At 37.7% G+C, this 19,250-nt stretch overlaps 1 protein-coding gene across 2 annotated transcripts in view; it reads left to right on the top strand.

Annotated features, from left to right (window-relative positions):
- The window catches only part of CUL3 (cullin 3), a 53,703-nt gene extending 34,655 nt beyond the window's left edge, over positions 1-19,048 (top strand). For both annotated transcript variants that reach the window (XM_066326270.1, XM_066326269.1), the window contains exons 6-16: positions 369-597; positions 2,175-2,320; positions 5,179-5,355; positions 6,380-6,550; positions 7,908-8,015; positions 11,011-11,135; positions 11,483-11,579; positions 12,538-12,672; positions 16,875-17,061; positions 17,799-17,944; positions 18,568-19,048. In XM_066326270.1, coding sequence (XP_066182367.1) covers positions 369-597; positions 2,175-2,320; positions 5,179-5,355; positions 6,380-6,550; positions 7,908-8,015; positions 11,011-11,135; positions 11,483-11,579; positions 12,538-12,672; positions 16,875-17,061; positions 17,799-17,944; positions 18,568-18,699 — 1,653 coding nt within the window. In that variant the 3' untranslated portion in view covers positions 18,700-19,048. The remainder of the gene's footprint in view (positions 1-368; positions 598-2,174; positions 2,321-5,178; positions 5,356-6,379; positions 6,551-7,907; positions 8,016-11,010; positions 11,136-11,482; positions 11,580-12,537; positions 12,673-16,874; positions 17,062-17,798; positions 17,945-18,567) is intronic.
- The last annotated feature ends 202 nt before the right edge of the window (positions 19,049-19,250 follow it).

Raw genomic sequence — 19,250 nt, 5'->3', positions numbered from 1 at the left:
CTGAGCATTGTCACTAATGAGAATAAGGAGAACTGCCATAAACTGGTATTTAGAAGGAATTTTTGATTCTCCCTTTCCCCATCTTTGTTTTCTTTGAACCTGTGGATAAAACTCTAGTTGGTAGCTAGAAACTAAGTTGGCTTGGGTTGTTTTAGTATGAAAAATGCCTTGTTTATATTGCATGTACACCCTTATGTAAAACATTTAGTATAATAGAACCTTTATTTTGTGTTAACTGTGTGTATATGAATCTTGGATGTGTTGGACATGCTGTGTTTGATTTGAACTTGCTTATAAAGGCTGATCTGACATGTTTTCTTTTTACCCTTTACAAGAAAGTCTAAAGTATTAATTTGTGTTACTCACAGATGGAAAGTCAGAAATTTTTAGCTGAAAACAGTGCTTCTGTATATATAAAGAAAGTAGAAGCTAGAATTAATGAAGAAATAGAGCGAGTGATGCATTGTTTGGATAAATCAACAGAAGAACCAATTGTGAAAGTTGTTGAAAGGGAGCTTATTTCCAAGCACATGAAAACCATAGTGGAAATGGAGAACTCTGGGCTAGTTCATATGCTGAAAAATGGGAAGACAGAAGGTAAGAGTGCATCATTTGTGAGGCACAAATGCGTCTGATACTGCTTACTGTTTTTAAACATGGGATAAATCAAGCTTTACATTTGTGTTCCTGTGTAACTGTGAAAACATTTAGTGACTGTTTCACAAACATCTGAGAATATTCAGTGACTGTTAGATGGCTCTTAAAACAGAGCCCATACACTTAACTTGTCTCTGTTTAACACCAGATACAGATCGGTTTTTTGTAAACCAAATATCTCATAACAAAAGTACAAATCTATTGTAGTGGTTTTTGTTACCAGTTGACCATGAGCCATTTTATTACTTCCATTCCTCTAATAGGTATTTGTGAAAATGCATCACATGTTTTTGGCCCACAAGCAGTTATTTAAAAAATACTTGTGTAAAAGACTTAAACACAAGCATTGTAGGACCAATTCTTGGGGAGGGAGCATTGTTGCAGAAAGGAGTTGGCCGTTTCTAAAGGATAAGAAGCAGCTTATTCAAGTGTGGTTGAAACATAAGGACTTGACTTGATGTGCTTTTCCCTAATAGAGGTTAATATGGGACAGAGTGAATGGAAGTTATTATGGAAATAGAACCCAAGTTTCTAAAGCAGCATAACGAAGAGAGGGATTGTAGTATCTATATTTAGAAATCTGTGCTCACTCTAAAGCCCTGAGAATGGGGAACAGCCTTGCTGCTTAGATTAATGGCCTTTGTTCATTAAAGAGCTTCACAATTACTAGGTGATAGAGCACAAAGTGAGCACATTTCCTAGCTGTAAAAAAGAATGGCTGTGTTGAAAAAGAAAGTGATGATACTATACTTAACACTTTCTTCTTTAATATCCAGTTTAGATAACCTTCAGGCTGAGGGTACAAGGATATTGAAGGGTATTCATAAAATACAGGAATTTGTTTAACTTTCACAGTCCTTGATTTGATTCAGTTAACTATTAGAGTGGAAATGCTGCTTTCTGAAGGTGAGATTTTTCATAAAGGTACAAGGGTGGATTGTTCTTTTGGAAAGCCATGTTTAGCCTAAGCCACTTCTCATTATTTTAGGTGGATGAAACATAGTAGCATAAAAGTGTATGACTGGCTTTAAGACAAATATAAATGAAACTCTAATCTTTTTACCAATTTTTTTGTTTTTAATATGGAAACAAGCATCTCATTAGTGCTGTCCTGTTTGGTTTAAATTACTTGCAAGAAAAAAACCCCACAAAAATGTTTGATACAGTGCTTGATTTTGGGAATGATAATCTTGAAATCTACCTTCTTAAATACCCCTGGGAAGGCATAATCTTGCTGAAGGTCTCATAGGTTCACTGTCCTCGTATTTTGCTGGCCTGGAGGTAGCAATGACAGGTTTCCTGCTACAGACAACCTAGAATAACTGAATACTGTCTTTGCTTTTCATTTTGATGTGGCTGCAGTCAGCAGCTAAAGGGAAGAGGAGATCAGAAGAATCTGTTACAGGATGCTTTCTGTGGCTCAAGTGGCTGAACTTCAGCTTCACCTCTGAGATGAATGTGCTACAGAAGTGTAACACACACAGGTGTCCTGCATAATCTCTCATTCTTGTTGGCAGACCTTGCTTGCATGTACAAGTTGTTCAGCCGTGTGCCAAATGGTCTGAAGACAATGTGTGAGTGCATGAGCTCGTACCTGAGAGAGCAAGGCAAAGCACTGGTTTCTGAAGAGGGAGAAGGAAAGAATCCAGTTGACTACATTCAGGTAGTTAAATACTTTAACTTCCTTTTCTTTCCCACTTTAGCAGTTCACCACATACACAATTTATAATATATACCTTAGCATTGATTTACAGGGGTTGTTATTCATAAGCTTAATTTATAATTGTTTTTAATGTACATTCTCTGAATCTTCAGACATGTTTAGAACTCTTACTTAAATTGGTTGGAAAGTATATGCTAAGCTTTTGTGTTTTAAGTAGTTGATTTTAATAAACAACTTATTCAGCCTAATTATCTAACTGCTGGGAACTTCTTGGATTTCCCTCAATGCTGTGTCTCGAGAGTGAGTTGTATGTCTGCTGACAAATAGCTTTGTAATGTCTGCTTTGTTTAATTTTATGTAACATTAGCTATCACTGTTTACTGAGGCAAAAATCACATGGCAGTATTTCATGGCAAGCTTAGCTGTGACTGAGAGGTGAATGTGTTTATCAGTCATAACAAATTACTCATTCCATTCTCTGTCTCCCTAAGAAACAGAACACTTCGGCATGTTAGAAGATGTGAGTGTTCTTTCTTGTTCTCTCTCTCACTACGTGATCGCAAAATATGATCACAAAATATTACCAAGATCACAAAATAGGCTTCAGAACTATTTGTCATCTTTTCCGTTGTCTCTGAGAAGATGGTTTGAAATTTGCATATAAAACCTTTAGAATTCACTGAACCTTAAAGCTCTGTTTCTATAGCTGGAAAATATTCTGTATTTAATGTGAAAGTGTGTGTTCATTAAACAGTGAGATTTTTTTTAAATGTGTGGTTCAAGTCCTTATGTCTGTTCTTCATGTGAAATATTTCATGTATGTCTGTCAGTCTCTGGTGTTTTGTTTGAAAACAATAACTGTGCTAGAACTAGTTACTATTTGAAGAAGTCATTTGAGTACAAAAACATTTTTTGATTGGATTATCAATTTCCTGGCAATGCAGAAGCAAACTTCTTACCAGGCTTGAACAAGAATGGTAAGGCCTGGTAAAAAGAAGAGAGAATGCCCTTGAAAATTTACTAGGTTTTGTGATTAAGGACTCCCTACATTTGTGGCAGTGTGATTTAGGAAAAAAAAAAATGGGAGGGTCTGCAAATGATGTGGAAAATAAGTGTCTGGATTACTTTGAAGTAATTTTCACTCCTGATGGGCCTAAAGAGGTATCATAAAATATTGAACTGAGAAAGATAGATAGATAGATCTAAGAACTTAATTATAAAGGTAGTATCAAGGTTTCCTGTCACAAATGTGAAGCAAAATGAGGCTGAGGAAAACTTGCCCCTGTGCTTTGGCAGAGCTCAGCCCCTCAGTATGGACCCCAGCATCTCCTGAAGATGTCCTAGGGCAAGGATTGACATTGGATTACTGAAAAACTCCTAGAAAGGTTTATCCACCACTTGCACTCAGGGGATGGAGGCAGAGAGGAATATCTATGAATTGAGAAACCACCTCGCTCTTTTCATCTCAGCCATGTTCATGTGAATCTGTAAAGGGCAATAGCACTAAGGATACAGACATGGAAGCTGCATTAAACCATCAGGGAAAGAACTCCATCATAGCTCAGCACTGCTTCCACAACATGACATCACCCTGAGCATAATTGGTGAGATGATTGCAAAAGCGTTGCCAGGGGATTAGATTCAAAACTTTGTACAATAGTTTGAAGGGATGTTGAAATGCTTTTGTAATTCAAGGTACTAACAGTTTCTCCTGTTTAACACCAGGTTGTTCAGATGGTGTACTCCTGGAGAGGAGACGTGAGCTAACCTTGGTAAACAGAGAGACAGTGGGATTTACTTTGAATTTATAATTTCTAATATGCATTAATTAGCCTGTCTAAAGATCATTCCTTTAAGTGAAACGATGAGTTCCTAAGAAACATTACTACTGCTTTGAGTAATTCTTGAATGGCTTCTTTAAATAACGGCATGTGAATAATTTCTTAAGAACCTGAAGATGTAAATATCATTAAACTTGAAGAGTTTCTGCAGGCAGTGGTTGTCCTTGACAAATCTAACTCTCAAGTGAAATTTTCTCCCCATGCCTGCCAGATGCTGTCTCAGTTCAAACCTGTGTATACTTTAGCAAGGTGTTCAGGTGATTTTAAGATGCATCCCTCTTCTATACTCAGTTGCTTTAACCTTGGGTGAAGATGGTGCAAACTCTAAAAATAATGCTGAGAGTCCAATGGTTTAGTTCAGAGGAAGTGAGTGGTTCGTTTTAGGTACCTGATGCTTGTATCTAACTTTCACATGCTCCCAGTGACTCCTAACGATCAGTAAGGAACACACAACTGAATAATGCAGAACACGTCCCTGGATTAAATTATAGGTCAACACAAACACTGACAAGTTTAGGCCTGTTGTTGCAGTGTGTTTTCTCCTCTTGTTCAGTACCTCTAGGGATGCACTTAATGGGTGCTTGGCCTTGGCTTTCCTATATGCTGTATCTATGATACTGACTTTGTCCATGTTGTTTGAAATAGAAAAGGCTTAAAGAGTGCAACAAATACGTCCTTTAAGTTGCTGATACAAAAATACAGGAAATCAACCTGTTTAACAAGGGTGTTTAAAAAGCTTTCTTCATCCGAGAAGTGTATTATAACAAACTGCACCGGTGTTTGACACCAATATTTTAGCCAGTTTATGTGAAAATTGCTTCTATAAGAGATTCATGGCAGCAATAGAAATTTAAAAATGGAAATGAAATTTGAGATACTTTGTAATAATTCTGAACAGAGAGCGTTGCAGAACCTCTGACTGTAGATTTGGTCTTTCCTATGGCCTCATCTATTATTATTGTTTCCCAGCTTAGAACTTCACATCAGTGAAAATGGTTGTGTTTTCATTTTTGAAAGGGTTTACTGGACTTGAAGAGTAGGTTTGATCGCTTCCTTCAAGAATCTTTCAATAACGATCGGCTCTTCAAGCAGACGATTGCGGGTGATTTTGAGTACTTCCTCAACCTCAACTCCAGGTCTCCAGAGTACCTCTCATTATTTATTGATGATAAGCTGAAAAAGGGAGTCAAGGGAGTAAGTATAAATCAACTCAAAATATGCTTTTTGCTCTGTAAACTTGGATGGAATTAAACTAAGCTACTTTGCTATGAATTATTTTTATATTTAGAGAAATGACAATTTTACCTTCAAAAAGGTGTATGTAACACATCTGAACTAGTCATGCTTTAGATCTAAACTCACAGAAAAATCAGGCCTAAGGTGATCTGTGTGGCTTGTTGCCTACCTCTGAAGCAGCATACCTGAACTACTTATAGCAGATACTGCCTCAAAAAGCAATTAGGTTATGGTACATTCTGCAGCTCCCTTCTTTTGAAACCTTACACATCATTTCCTTAAGTATGTTCATAATTTGACAGCTATTCTTATTATCTAATCATTTATTTTGAAAACTAATTCAGTTAGAGAAAAGGGTTTTTTACTGTTTTTACATACCAGACAACTATTACCATATCTGTCTTCTAGTTCCAAGTGCATTTGTTGCCTTCAATCTTAGCTTCTTCCGTGAAATTTTCTGAGGTACAGAACCCACACCTGGACTGGATGGTTCACCTGGGGATTCAGTTACTCTAAATAAAACTTAGTATTAGAGCATACAACTTATGCTTTGGGAATCAAATAGTAAATTCTGGCTTTTTTATAAAACAGATCATTGTTTTATTTGTGTGGCACTAGACAGGCTTTGCAAAACATCTTAACAGTTAAAAAAGTTTTCATTCCAAACTAACTTTTCTACTCCTAATACTGATTTCCCTCATGCTTTTTAAACTTACCCAGGAACCTTTACTGTATTTATCAAGGCATTCTACCCCTTCATTATTTCCCTTTTCCCTTGCCCTTGCCTTTCCCTTCATTTTGGATCTATTTCTTACTCCACTTTATTAAGTTAGTGCACTGTTCTTTTGGCTGCCAGTCATATGTTGGACCAGTTTTGGTGGCTACTCTTGGACCATCTGCTGCTGTGAATTACTTTAAGTACTTGAGTTGTATAAGACACTTTTGCTGGAAGATTAAAACCAGCAAATTATTTCTTTTACAGCTAACAGAGCAAGAAGTAGAAACTATATTGGATAAGGCAATGGTTTTATTCAGGTTTATGCAAGAGAAGGATGTTTTTGAACGCTATTACAAGCAGCACTTGGCAAGAAGACTTCTCACAAATAAGAGTGTTTCAGATGACTCTGAGAAAAATATGATCTCCAAATTAAAGGTAAGACAATACTTGTATACTTTTTAGGAGTTTTCCTTTTTTGTTTTTCATAAATATGGTTTCTTCTGGTTTTACATGAGACATATAGATAATGTTAATCTTGATCACTGCTAAATACAGAGTTGATTTTGAAAGCCCCAACAGAAAATACAAAACACTTTTTGAATATTTTCATGGAAATAAAAGGAAGGAAGTATGAAAAGCTCCTGTGATGAGAGTGCAATCTAGAAAACAATTTTTTTTCTAAGTTTTTAAACAATAGGACAACTGCAGTGACTGAATTTGAAGGCTATTTTTTTCCTAGATACAATTATGTTATTGCTTGTGTGGTCTTTAGCTGCCTTGATCAGCAGACTGGTGATAATGCTCAATTCCTTTTTGACTAAGTGGTTTGGAAAAAAAATCTTCATATCAATCTCTAGAAACACATTTCCTTTAGCTGGTTAAATAGTTTCTAAATAGATGAAGAGATGGAGAAGAAGGTAAAGCCTGAAGTTGAGCAGACCTTAAAAGAGGTTCTATTGCAGCTTCTTCTGAAGTGGCATCATAAATGATAGGAGCACTTTTGAGGCAGAGGGATCCTAAAATCAAACTGCACTGATCCTTATTTTTGACCTTCATATTCTATCAGTAGATGAAACCTGTTTGAACCAGACTTTTCCAAATTTCTCAGTGTTAATTCCTTCTCAATTACCCCTCCACCACTTTTAGCCTGGTAATTCAGAAGGCACAGGGCAGACACACATTTGCAAGATGACTCAGGGCACATGAACTGCCTTCTTTTCTTACAGAACTGCAGAGTGGTCAGGATGCTGAAGCTAAAACACTCTTCCTTTCCTGTGTATTCACAAGTTTGGGTTAGAAACTGGCACAGTCCTGCATGTGCACATCTGTCTGTGTGCAGATGTTCCAAATTCTCAGAAGGCCTAGGAATCTTGCTGGGTAATCTGCAGTCAGCCTTCGAAATAAAACACTCCTAGGACCACAGAAGTTTCCTTGTGATACAAATAAGGTTCAGTTCCCTTTACACAATTGTGCTAAAAGCAGGTGAAAGTCTGTCTTGATTTGATAAGCTTTCACAGTTTTTTAAACATGGTACAGAAGTCTTAGACAGAAGTATAACAATGGAGAAAAGAGTAGGAAAGCAAGTTAAGATCTGTGTAGGGTTAGATCTTTATATAAGATAGGAAAGTTTTCTGAGATCTGAATGTAATGCAAATGGAAATTCCAGTAACCAAAAGTACAAATATGTAATTTTGGGGATTTATTAGCTAACTTCAGCCTTGCAGTTTACCTAGCTGAAGCTTTGTTTTCGTAGTGCTGGTACCACAAATGATTTTTTGAAATGTGTTTTTAGACTGAATGTGGATGTCAATTCACATCGAAACTGGAAGGAATGTTCAGGGACATGAGCATCTCAAACACAACGATGGATGAGTTCAGGCAGCATCTTCAGGCAACAGGGGTAAGTGCTGGAGGTCTGTGTGTTTGTCCTTTTGCTTCAGAACAAACCCTGCACGTCTGTCCATGCTTGTGGGTCTTCCTTTACTGGTAAATACACGTGCTGAGAAGGATTGGTCGGTTTTAAAGATTGTTCCTTATACTGCGTGTCTTACCCAGTAAACTGTGTCAGCATTTCCTGAAGTGCCAGAGTCGGTTCAGAGCTCGATCCAAGCTCCAGCAGTGCCGGTTTCATTCCATAAAATTCCTGTGCCCAAAGGGCTGGGCCGTGGGTGCACGGTGCCGCCAGGGGGCGCTCTGTGCCCGGCCCCCTGCCCCATCCAGCTGTGCCTGCCCCATCCAGCTGTGCCATGTGTGATTCCCAGCAAAGCTGTCCCATTCCCATTCCCGTTCTTCCAAGTTAATCACCAGTTGTGATGTGTATTTTTTTGCTAAGAGCAAGAGAAAATACTGCATGCTGCAGGTATGTGCCCAGCATGCCATCTCATGTTGAGCTTTCCTGGCACAATTAATGCCTTTGCTAAAAGCAAAACTGCCATTTTATTGCAAATTTCAAAATTCAGCTTTTCAAGTTTTCTTGCAAATTGTCAAATATGCATTTAATTGTTTAATTAGAAAAGTTACACGTTCTTGTAAAAGTAGGCTCCTGGAATATTTTAGCAAGACATCATTCATTTTGAGATAGGAGTTTACCTACTCTAAACCACAATTTTTCTGTACTGACACTCTGTAGCACTTTAAATAGTGTATAATAAACAGCCCGGTAGTTCCCCAGGTGCAGGTAAGTAGGGTCAGTACATCAAACCTGTTTGAATCAATTCCAGGAGTCTGAATGCCAGGAATATTTTCATGGATATGCTCTGTCCAATATCCCTGGTTGTGCAAGGTGATATGAAATCTTTGTTGTCTTGAAGCAGTTGGCTCATCAGCATTCTGTGACTCATCATGAGTAGGAGAACAGCATGTTCTCTAAGTGAATTCAGAAAAGGATGGAGAGAAAGTGGATAAAGGTGTTTGTGGACAGGCAGCTTTCCTCCTGGTTTGTTTGGTTTCTCTGCTTTAGAGGCTAGTCATGTTTTGCTTCTGCAATGCTTGAAATATAAATTTCAATAAAATTTTTTGGAGCATGTCCCATTTGGACATGTAGGGGAAGAGAGGGTTGTGCTCAAAGGTTTACTTTACGTGACAGTCTTAAAATAAGTGAGTTAATACATGATATCTTTATCTTCTTTTTACAGCTAAGAAGATGAATTTAAAATGTTATCAGATGTTCTGTTAGGCTTGATTTGAAACTTCAGCTTTCTCTTGGCAAGACACCAGGCAGTTCATGTGATGGTTTCCTTTTGGTCAGCCTTGGCCTTTTAATGAAGTTTCCCAAAATGCTGTTTAGGAAATACAGGAAGATTTTGTTACAGGGGGATTTTATTACTGTTCAATTCTAGTGATACTGTGTTTTATGTGAAATAGTTTGTTCTTCTCCTTTTTAAATAGTTTGGGTACCCTGAATTTGTACAGTGCCTCCTAGAAGAGTCAAGTATCTACTTTTCTGTAAATAATCCTACCTGCAAAGTTTCCTTCTGGATCCTCTATCCTGAGATAGATAGAGGATCTGCACAGGCAGTGCCAGGGTCTCTGTAGATGATTGGTTTGCTCTCAGAAAGTGGAAAGCTCAGCATCAGGGAAAGTCCAGGCTGATAGATTGAGAAATTTCTATAACTGTGATCCTGGAACATTTCTTGGAGTTCTGTAAAGACTGGATCACTTCAGGGCATTTTCCACTAATTCATACCATTGCGTTGAAAAGAAATCCTGGAAAATAAAGTGCTTCCAAAAATTTTTTGTGTTACCAACTGCTTAGTGCTCTTTATAATGTATGATGGCAGGCATTCTAAATTAGTGCTGTGTTCTGGCCTGGCAAAGACCAAAATAATTTGGGAAATTATTGCCATCTCAGCTCAAGTGCTTCATTTGCAGATAAATATATTTTCTGTATCGTTCTGTGTGCAGTGATGGCCTTTTCCCACACTTTAGCTGGAGGAAGAAAACTGTTGAAGCTTGTTTAGGCTTTTTAGACGTTTCCTGGGCACAAGCTGGTTGATGCACACAGACATTCAGTACACACAATACAAAAAATCTTCTGTAGTGGATGGGAATGCTACTCTGCTGTTGAATAGTGAAAGTTCCTGAGGTCAGGTGGCAGGTTTTGACCTTGTAAAACATAATCTGCTCTACTTCTATGTATTGGATTTATATAAGTTGAATATTGTATGCTTTGGGGTTTTTGTCCATAATTTGTGTTCTTTGAAGGTATTGGTTCTACCTAAAGCTGAAATTAACCAGTTTTAGGCTTAATAATGCTCAGCTTAGTTGGGATACCGAGTGAGGATTAGGCATCACTGGTAGCCAGACCTTTATTGTCTGCCAACACATCTTTATAGATCAGCTGGGGAATGTTTCCTCACCAGGGCTGAGTATTCAGAGCCATGGCTGTCCTTAGGGTAAGGGGATAGGGGGGCTGTGTAAAGGTAACTGTTGATGTTGCAGTCCACAGATGAGCTCCCTATGGTTCAACATGAGACAGTCAGTGTTTCCCCTCTACTTCCAGAGAGTACATTCAGGAAGAGTTATTTTGAAACTGACACATTTCATGCAACCCAGTTTTATTGCATGCATCAAAAAACCTATTTACAAAGATCTGTTGCACATATCATAAGTTCTGTTTATGATCACAGACATTTAGTTCTTGGTTAAGAATTCCTTCTGTTAAATTCTGTATGCTCTTAAATGCCAGAGGGGAATAATGTAGAGGATTTTTGCTGTACCATCTGCTCTGATAGTGATGAATCAATGTATTTGTCTGGTTTTGTAAAAATGTTTACAGATATATCTATTTCTTTTGTAGTTAGACAAAATTCTAAATATTTTACACTCATACAGACCAAGTGGTGGATCATGGTCTTGTTTTTAAACAGTATATGTTTTCTTCCAATTACCCTTAGGTCTCACTAGGAGGTGTTGATCTCACAGTGCGTGTCCTCACAACAGGTTACTGGCCTACCCAGTCAGCCACACCAAAGTGCAACATCCCTCCAGCTCCCAGACATGCTTTTGAAATATTTAGAAGGTATGTATCACTACAAATTTTTAGGTAGAGGTTTTAGGAAGAAACTTTCTAAACTTACTTGTAAAGGTTTATTTTATTTTTACCAGCTTCACTGTTAAAGATGTGCTTGCAAACTGCTCTTCTTCAGCTCATGTGAAAATTGGAGAAGGCAATAGTTACATTATGATACTTGAGGTTTTGGGAGTTTTTAAATAGAATTCTGACAAAAGTTAATGTTTTGAAAAAGCAAAAAGTTGTGTTTTAAGAATGTCCTCAATACTCTAAAAGGCTATGTAACTTTTAAAATGTATTTCCTCTTCAGTACAAAATGTGAGCTAGATATTGTTTTCATTTCAATTCTATTACAGATTTTATTTAGCCAAACACAGTGGGCGACAGCTGACACTCCAGCATCACATGGGTTCTGCAGATCTCAATGCCACTTTCTATGGGCCTGTTAAAAAGGTAGAGAAGCAAGATTATATAAATATTATATCTTTCTTAAAAGTATGCAAATGCATTTTTTTTGTAAGTTCAGAGCTTTGTAAAATAAAAGCAAACCCATTGAGAATGTAAGAATAAGAAAATGATGCCTTCCATCAGCCTAATAGTCTGATGCTTTCTTTGTAGCAGTTTTGCTTTGACTTTCTTTTTCCCTCTGAATAACTTGAAGGCAAAAGCCAGCTTCATCTTTTACATGTAGAAAAGTAGAAAATGTGATCTTGAAGGGACCTCAGTGTTTGAGTGGTTTGGGTTTGACTGTCAGTGAAAAGAAACGTGTTAGTTATTTTTGTTAAGCCAAGTTGAACCTGCTTTTCATATGCAGAGTGCAATGTAGACAACATTTTTTCAAAAATAAGACTCTTAACAGTTCCAGAAATACAGTGCTTAATATGTATGTCTAAAGAAAGGAATTTTGTAGTGATTAGACCAGTACTAAAATGCTAGGCTAGAACTAGTAGTGGCATGATGCTTGGGAATGTAGGAGGCAATGCAAAATTCATACAACGAAGTATTAATAAGATGCACTGCTGAGGATGTTGAAATTGTGTTACTGTAGGATAAATATATTGATAACTTTAAAGATAAGCTCAAGAAAACTTGGAGGGTGGACAAGTAATGGAACGGGGGCCTCAGAGGTGGTGAAGCCTCCATCCTTAGCAATGGTCAGTGTTTGGTTGGTGGCTGTAGATGGCCTGGTGTGGACCACAGCATCTCTGTATGGCCTCCAGGCTCCATCTCCCTGGCACTGTAAGGCAGCTGCTGGAGGAACATCCTGGCCATTCCCCAGGTGTTTGCTTTTCTGTCACTTCTGAAGGCTGATCTCCTAGAGAAATTTTTCATCATGAACTTTCATCTGATCAGGACAAAACATTTTTCAGTGAAGAATAATCTTAACAGTAGTTTTGGAATTTTAAAATAGGAAGATGGCTCAGAAGTCGGTGTAGGAGGTGCCCAAGTAACCGGCTCAAATACACGGAAGCACATATTGCAAGTCTCCACTTTCCAGATGACAATATTAATGCTATTTAACAACAGAGAAAAATACACGTTTGAGGTAAGTGGTGTGGGTTTCTTACCTGATTCTAAATAACTGGTTTGGGTATTTTCTTGTCCTCTTGAGTTCAGCATTTGAAGATCAGGTGCCTCTCATTCTATCTGGGTATGGATCAGGCCAGTTAACAGAGGAAGCAAGTCATTAGCAAAGCACCTGGGAAGCAATTCTAGGAGAGGGAAATATTTGGGAGCAGAAGGTTTCAGAAATGTTTGAGAATTGTGAGTGTGGTTGTTCTAGGCCATTGAGCTTTAGAAAAGCTGAAGCTGAAATGCAGCAGGTGGCTCCATTTCCTCATTTTGTCTTTGAGAAACTGGATCTAGAGGCCAAAGGGTGGAGAAGGGTTTGGATGCTGGCTTCTTGAATACTTCAGTAAAATTCGCAGGCTGGACAGAGCTGGAGGATGAATCAAAGAACTTTCAGCCCTTCTCTGAGCTGATCAGCCAGAAAGGACAGGGAAGAAAGGTCTGGATAGATTCCTGGCAAGGAGACTAGAGGGGTGTTGCTGAGAAAGCTTACACTTTAACCTAAGAGATGATGATGATGACTTTAGGAGAGGAGGAGGATCATTGTGTGCTTTGTTGTGTGAGCATTATATTGTTAGAATAAATTGATAGTTTTGTTTTGGACATTATCTTCTGTTTGAGTGCATTAGCAGCCTTGAAAAGCAGTATGGGTGCAGTTTGAAACAGTAGATTTCCAGGTTTTCTCATGTGCTTTTGACTGTGCTATGCATAGTAATCATTTGCCTTTTTGCTTGGATTGTGTTTTCAGCTTATTTGGCATACTTCTAGCCTGTTAATAAAGAAAGTTTCTTTGAAATGGTCTCAGTAGTGATTAAGAAAGGCAGGATTTGATAAGAGACTCTTAATAAACTACTGATAATTTAAAATGTTATTTTAGAACACAAAGTCCTGTATGTTGTGAAATCCACTGCAGGAGCATTACAGCTTTGGATACTTTGCAGAATATTTGAGGGAGTGAAAATAAGGAGGGGGATTTCACAGCTCATGTTTTTTCCTTGAAGCTGATTTTGAAATTGGGCTGATGGCTGCCTTATTCCACCAAATTGCAGGCTTAATGAGTCGTAGAGCCTTACCCATATATGAATAAAAAACACTTGGGAGAGCAGTGAAAAGTATAGTTTTTAATACATACTCTAAATCATACTGTATTTTACCAAGACCAGATGATAGAGAAATACGTCCATCTGCTTTTAGGATGTATGTTTTGTTTATTTCTGGTTTGGGAGTTCTTAAGCTCTTACTTTGTGTCCCACTTGAACTAAAACATTAAGGAGGCATATTTGTATTGTTTGGTTTCTTTGGTGAAGTGTGTGGGAGTTGTTTTTAACTCCAGCCAGGAAAGCTTATGAAAACTTCAGAGAAGAATGAATTTTATCTTTGTTCATTGATTATTGGATACCCTGATTAACTGCTGAGTGCTGAGCAATCATTCCTTCTCTGTTGTGTCAGATGTGTGCTTTTAGTGCAGCAGAGCACGTGAGCTGACTTGTGTGTGCTTGTGTATCCTAAAACTGCCTGATACACAAGTGTTTCTGCAGATTCACAGCTCAACAGATTCATCTAATGGTGCCTTCACAGCTGAAGAGACTTTGCTGTTTTATTTTGCATTCAGTGTGATTCTTAATTGCAAACTTAGTAAGATCCTCATAATAATCCTAATAGCCATTAGGCCACGTGATTGAGGGAAAAAATGGGATACTGGTAATGCAAAAATTCTCACTGCTACATCAGGTACCTACATCAAAATATATTCAGAAAAACATTGTGCTGCAGGCTGAGGGAAGGAGAGCACAGGAACATCTGTTATCCCCATTTACATTCATAGCTGCATTTTGTTTTATTCAGCTCGAAATTTTTGGCTCCTTCTGAGGCAGCACACACATTGCAGTGCCATTCTTTGTGGTCTTTAATGTTGGCTTATAAATTCTAAAAGTGAAATGGTTTGAGTGTGTTCATGGCTCAGCTGCAGAGTGATGTACAATAGCAAATACACAGGGGTTTATGTAAGGGTGGGTAGCATGAAACCCCCTCAAATTCCCTTTTGGCTCTTTGTTTCACTTTTGTTAAAAGCACTTTGTTATACTTTTGTTAAGTATATATATGGCCTTGTAGAACTGATGTAGTTTTGAAATAATTAATTTTAATTGCTGATCAGAAATCAAAGTTTGGGAGCCTGCATGTCACTGGCATTACCTCTTTTAGAAGTTTGGTTTGGTTTTGTAGCCTTTAAGGTTTTTCATTTATCTAAACTCTAAAATCTGTCACCTACCCTTGGTTTGTTAAATTTTCTGCTGATCAGTCCATTTCAGTAAGATTCATTTGTTGTGACCATGTAAAGGATTATAGCTGCTTGGGATTTTTTTTTTAATGCTACTTTATGCTGAATCTGAAAAAAATGTGTGAAGGTGACAACTGTGTTTTAAATAAAGCAGCAAAGGAAGAAATAGTAACTTTCTATGACCAAATTTGGAAGAAACATTTTGATACTAGGAAATAGTTAAAATGTGTGGATAATCACAACTTACTTCAAATGGTATTTCTTAGAATAAGAATGCATTATGCTAAGAGTACTCTTAGGAACATTTTAGTATTTCCAAATCATCTATAAGCAGGAGGTACCAAAACTCATGAATATTTTAATTGCAGATTTGGTGATTTTATTCTTTTTACCTCATTCCAGTTAAGTTGACCTTGTGTCAAAAACAGTTTCATGTGCTTTCTCATAAAGTCAACACTCTCTGTGTAGTGTTGGGTCGAATTGAAAAATACTGGCTATTTTATCTGAGCCTTGGCATCACAGAGAGCTGGTAGTGAGAGGCTGTGCATGAGGTGCAGTCTGGTTCCTGATAAAAGTCTGAATCAAAGCCAGTACATCCAAATAATTTGTATTTTATGTTGTCAGTGGTACCTGATGACAGAAAAGTGGCTGGTTTTCCTGGGTTGATTTAAGAAATAACTTGAGTATACTCAAGAAATACCATTATTTGATAGAACTTAAGTTTGATCTTTCTGGTAACTCTTTAAAGAACTTTTAACAAATTGTTTATAGTCCTTTACAGATCTTAGCATTTTGATCACTTGGAGTTGTTACTGCTGTTTTCAGCCTAAGGTCATCACATGGACTTGTGTGCCATGAGAATCGGGAATTTATGGGGACAGTGTAAGGACTTGATAGTGCCCTTGGAACCAAAGCTGGGGAAGCTTAGAAAGGGATAGCTCTTGTGGACAGCTGCATGTCTGTGAGGTTTGGTTTTCTCTTTAGCTACTACAAGTCTCTCAAGTTTGAATGGGAGTGTGAGATCAGAAGTGTTTGCAGTTTCCTCAGGCTAGAAATAGCAAGGAAAGAGATGAGGCAAAATGAACTTTTACTGAATAGACGCTCAGTACACATCAGGTCTGAGAGAGCAGCATAGTTGGCTTCTCCTATTAAGACATCATTCTGCATTCAGTGTAATTTATTTACTAGCTCAGGACCACTGTTGACTTGCCTAAGATCCATCTCTCAGCTGGCTCTAAGAGCACTGACAGAGGTACGCCAGGTTATGTACATGTTTTACAAACAGTCTTCTTCAAAGTTCATATGTTTGCTGCACTCTAATGGGCCCTTTTTGTATTTCACCTGGAGAAGTCTTAGCCAAAGGCATCTGGGCTGTAAATAAATTGTGTGAGTTTTTCAGAAGGGAGGTTTGATGAATCTGGGGTATTTGTATGGTACAGTGAAACCAGACATTGTTTGCTCCATTTGTAAAGGTCTTTTTAACAGTGTGGTTGAATGCAAAGGTGTTTGTGCAGCTCTTGGTCAGGAATGGTCATGAACATCATGGTTGTTTTCCATCACTGAGTTAGTCAGAAGGTTTGATTTCACCCTGTTCAACAAACCCTGGAAACAGTTAACAGATCCTTTCAGCCCTCTCAGAAATTGCAGGGAATGGAGCAGCTGGTTATTCACTCTTCTCCTTCCAGCTCGTGGTGCCTGTTCATTTGACTGAATTCACTGTTTGAGTGCTGACCCAGGTGGATCATTTTGCACCGTACCCACTGAAACTTTGCTGCTGACTGAGTTCTGACCTTTCAAGTGCCACAAGTGTCACAGTATTACTTTTTTAAGCAATCCCTGATGTTGTTTGTAACACGTGATACTTCTGCACAGCCATAAGCTAACTAAGTGTTCTTCTTTAGGAAATTCAACAAGAAACTGATATCCCCGAAAGAGAACTTGTTAGAGCCCTACAGTCCCTTGCATGTGGCAAACCAACACAGCGTGTTCTCACAAAAGAGCCCAAATCAAAAGAAATAGAAAATGGTCATATATTTACAGTGAATGATCAGTTCACATCTAAACTACACAGAGTCAAGATTCAGACGGGTAAGTCAGCATTATGTTCTACTCTCTTGCAGTCCCGAATCTGCCTTAAAACTTCAGGTTATCTTTCGCAGGATTGGTGTCCACAGAAATGAAAGAATTTTTTTTTTCTTGATGATTAGTTGCATTAAAATAAAAATTCAAATGCCCAGAAAAGTGTGAAAGTCAGTTAAGCCTTTTACTTTACAAAATTTGTAATTATCTCTTACAGGAAATACTGAAAGAAAAATAAAATTCAAATTAAATAATAAAACGAAAAATATGCCACTGATTGATTCAGAAATAGGAAAATTGCCTCATAAGTTGCTGTACTGCAGTGAAATGATTGATTTTTTTTTTTAGCCCATGATAAAACAGCCATTTTCAAGTATCAGGTAGCTTATAGTGGTTTTGGGCAATGATTTGGGCTTCACAAATAAGGGAAGCTGAGTGTATAATAACCATTTCATCAGCTTATAGAAGTGCTGGTGCTTGTGCCTGTAAGCAGATTTGAGTACTGTTCAAATTTTAACATAGTAGTAATTAAATAACAGTTTGTAATCTTGTCAGTTGCTATCAAAATATGCCAAAAAGTGTTAATATTTCTTGTGGCTGCTTTTCATTTTAAAAAAAATCAACTTTGAGAATGTCAAAACTCAAGAAAATATAACTTGATGTCTAGATGAAATAAATAGTGAAGCTAACACACAGTGAAATACATTTGAATTTGCTAACATAATTTACATTTTGTTTCCTTTAAGTTGCTGCCAAACAAGGAGAATCTGATCCAGAAAGGAAAGAAACAAGGCAGAAAGTAGATGATGACAGAAAACATGAGATAGAAGCTGCTATAGTTCGGATAATGAAATCTAGAAAGAAGATGCAACACAATGTGCTAGTAGCAGAGGTATGCTTGCACAGGGTTTTGCTTTTGCTCATTAAAGTTACACAGCTGTTACTAACATGATTCTAAAAGCCTGTATTTAACCCAGCCTTTCTTTTCTCCGTGTCTATCTGAAGACACACCTAAATCCTTACCCTTCACTTTAGGATGTGCTCATGGGTGTATCTAATTTTCCTTCCTACTTTTAGTGCTGTTATGATGTTAAATTGCTTGAAAAGCAAGTCAGTGTGCTTAACATTATTTTTGGCTTTGATCTTGTTACTGACTGTTGCATCCAGGTTTGAGAGATTTGAGCTCTTAGAAGAGAGAAACAGTCCTGCTGCTTTTCACTGCTAAGCTCACGCAGCTCCAGGACTTTGCACGTTTTTCACTCCTGAACTCCCTTAGAGCTGTGAAATTGGGAGCATTCTCAGGTTGTGACCATTCCTCTGTAGAGCTTTGAATCATACCCCAGCATGAGCAGGGCAAGTGGAGGGACTGTCAGAAGTCTGCAGGCTGCTTTTTATGCTTCATAGTAGTCACCATCTCTGTCTTAAAACCTTTTTCTGGTGGTTATGTTCTCTTAGGGTACTTCAGGATCTCACTTGCGCTGTGATCTTACCTTGTTGGGTTTTATTTTGTTTTAGGTAACTCAGCAGCTGAAGGCCCGGTTCTTACCAAGTCCAGTTGTTATTAAAAAACGTATTGAAGGACTTATTGAGAGAGAATATTTGGCACGAACACCTGAGGATCGCAAAGTATACACTTACGTAGCATAAAATGCGTTCAGAAAATTTGATTTATTCTTGGACTATACTCTTCGCATGAACTGGGAAGTTCTTTTAAATCATTAATATTAAGATGACCATCTTCTCTATTAAATTACAGTACATGTTCTAGACCATTCAGATCAAGCCTTTTACTCCTTTTGAGAGTTTTTGACATGAATTAATTGAGCTTCAGGCTTTTCAACGTTATCCCTGTAGAGATCATCCTTACAATTCTTCGGGAAAATGTGAATGTGCCGCGTTTGTTTTCAATACTGTATGAAAACAGAGAAATAAAAATGACTTTAGAAAATACAGCTCATTTAAAAAAATAAATTTGTTGGAATTTCATTTCCCCAGATCTTCAGTGTTGATGTAAATGTGTTTCTGTAGTGTTGCTTAGCACTTCGCGCATTGTATAAGTTGGGTTTAAAAGAAACCACAAGTGGTAAGGCAGAATTCCCACTTACCTTGCTCTGCTTCAAATGTTTATTTAACTAGACATGTTTAATTTAAATACTTGCTAATTTTTTGAAGACCCAAGAAGACAACTTGAGCATGTT

The sequence above is a fragment of the Sylvia atricapilla genome, chromosome 10 (assembly GCF_009819655.1).
Source record: "Sylvia atricapilla isolate bSylAtr1 chromosome 10, bSylAtr1.pri, whole genome shotgun sequence".
Taxonomy (NCBI): Eukaryota; Metazoa; Chordata; class Aves; order Passeriformes; family Sylviidae; genus Sylvia; species Sylvia atricapilla.
This window is presented reverse-complemented; position numbering and strand designations above follow the sequence as displayed.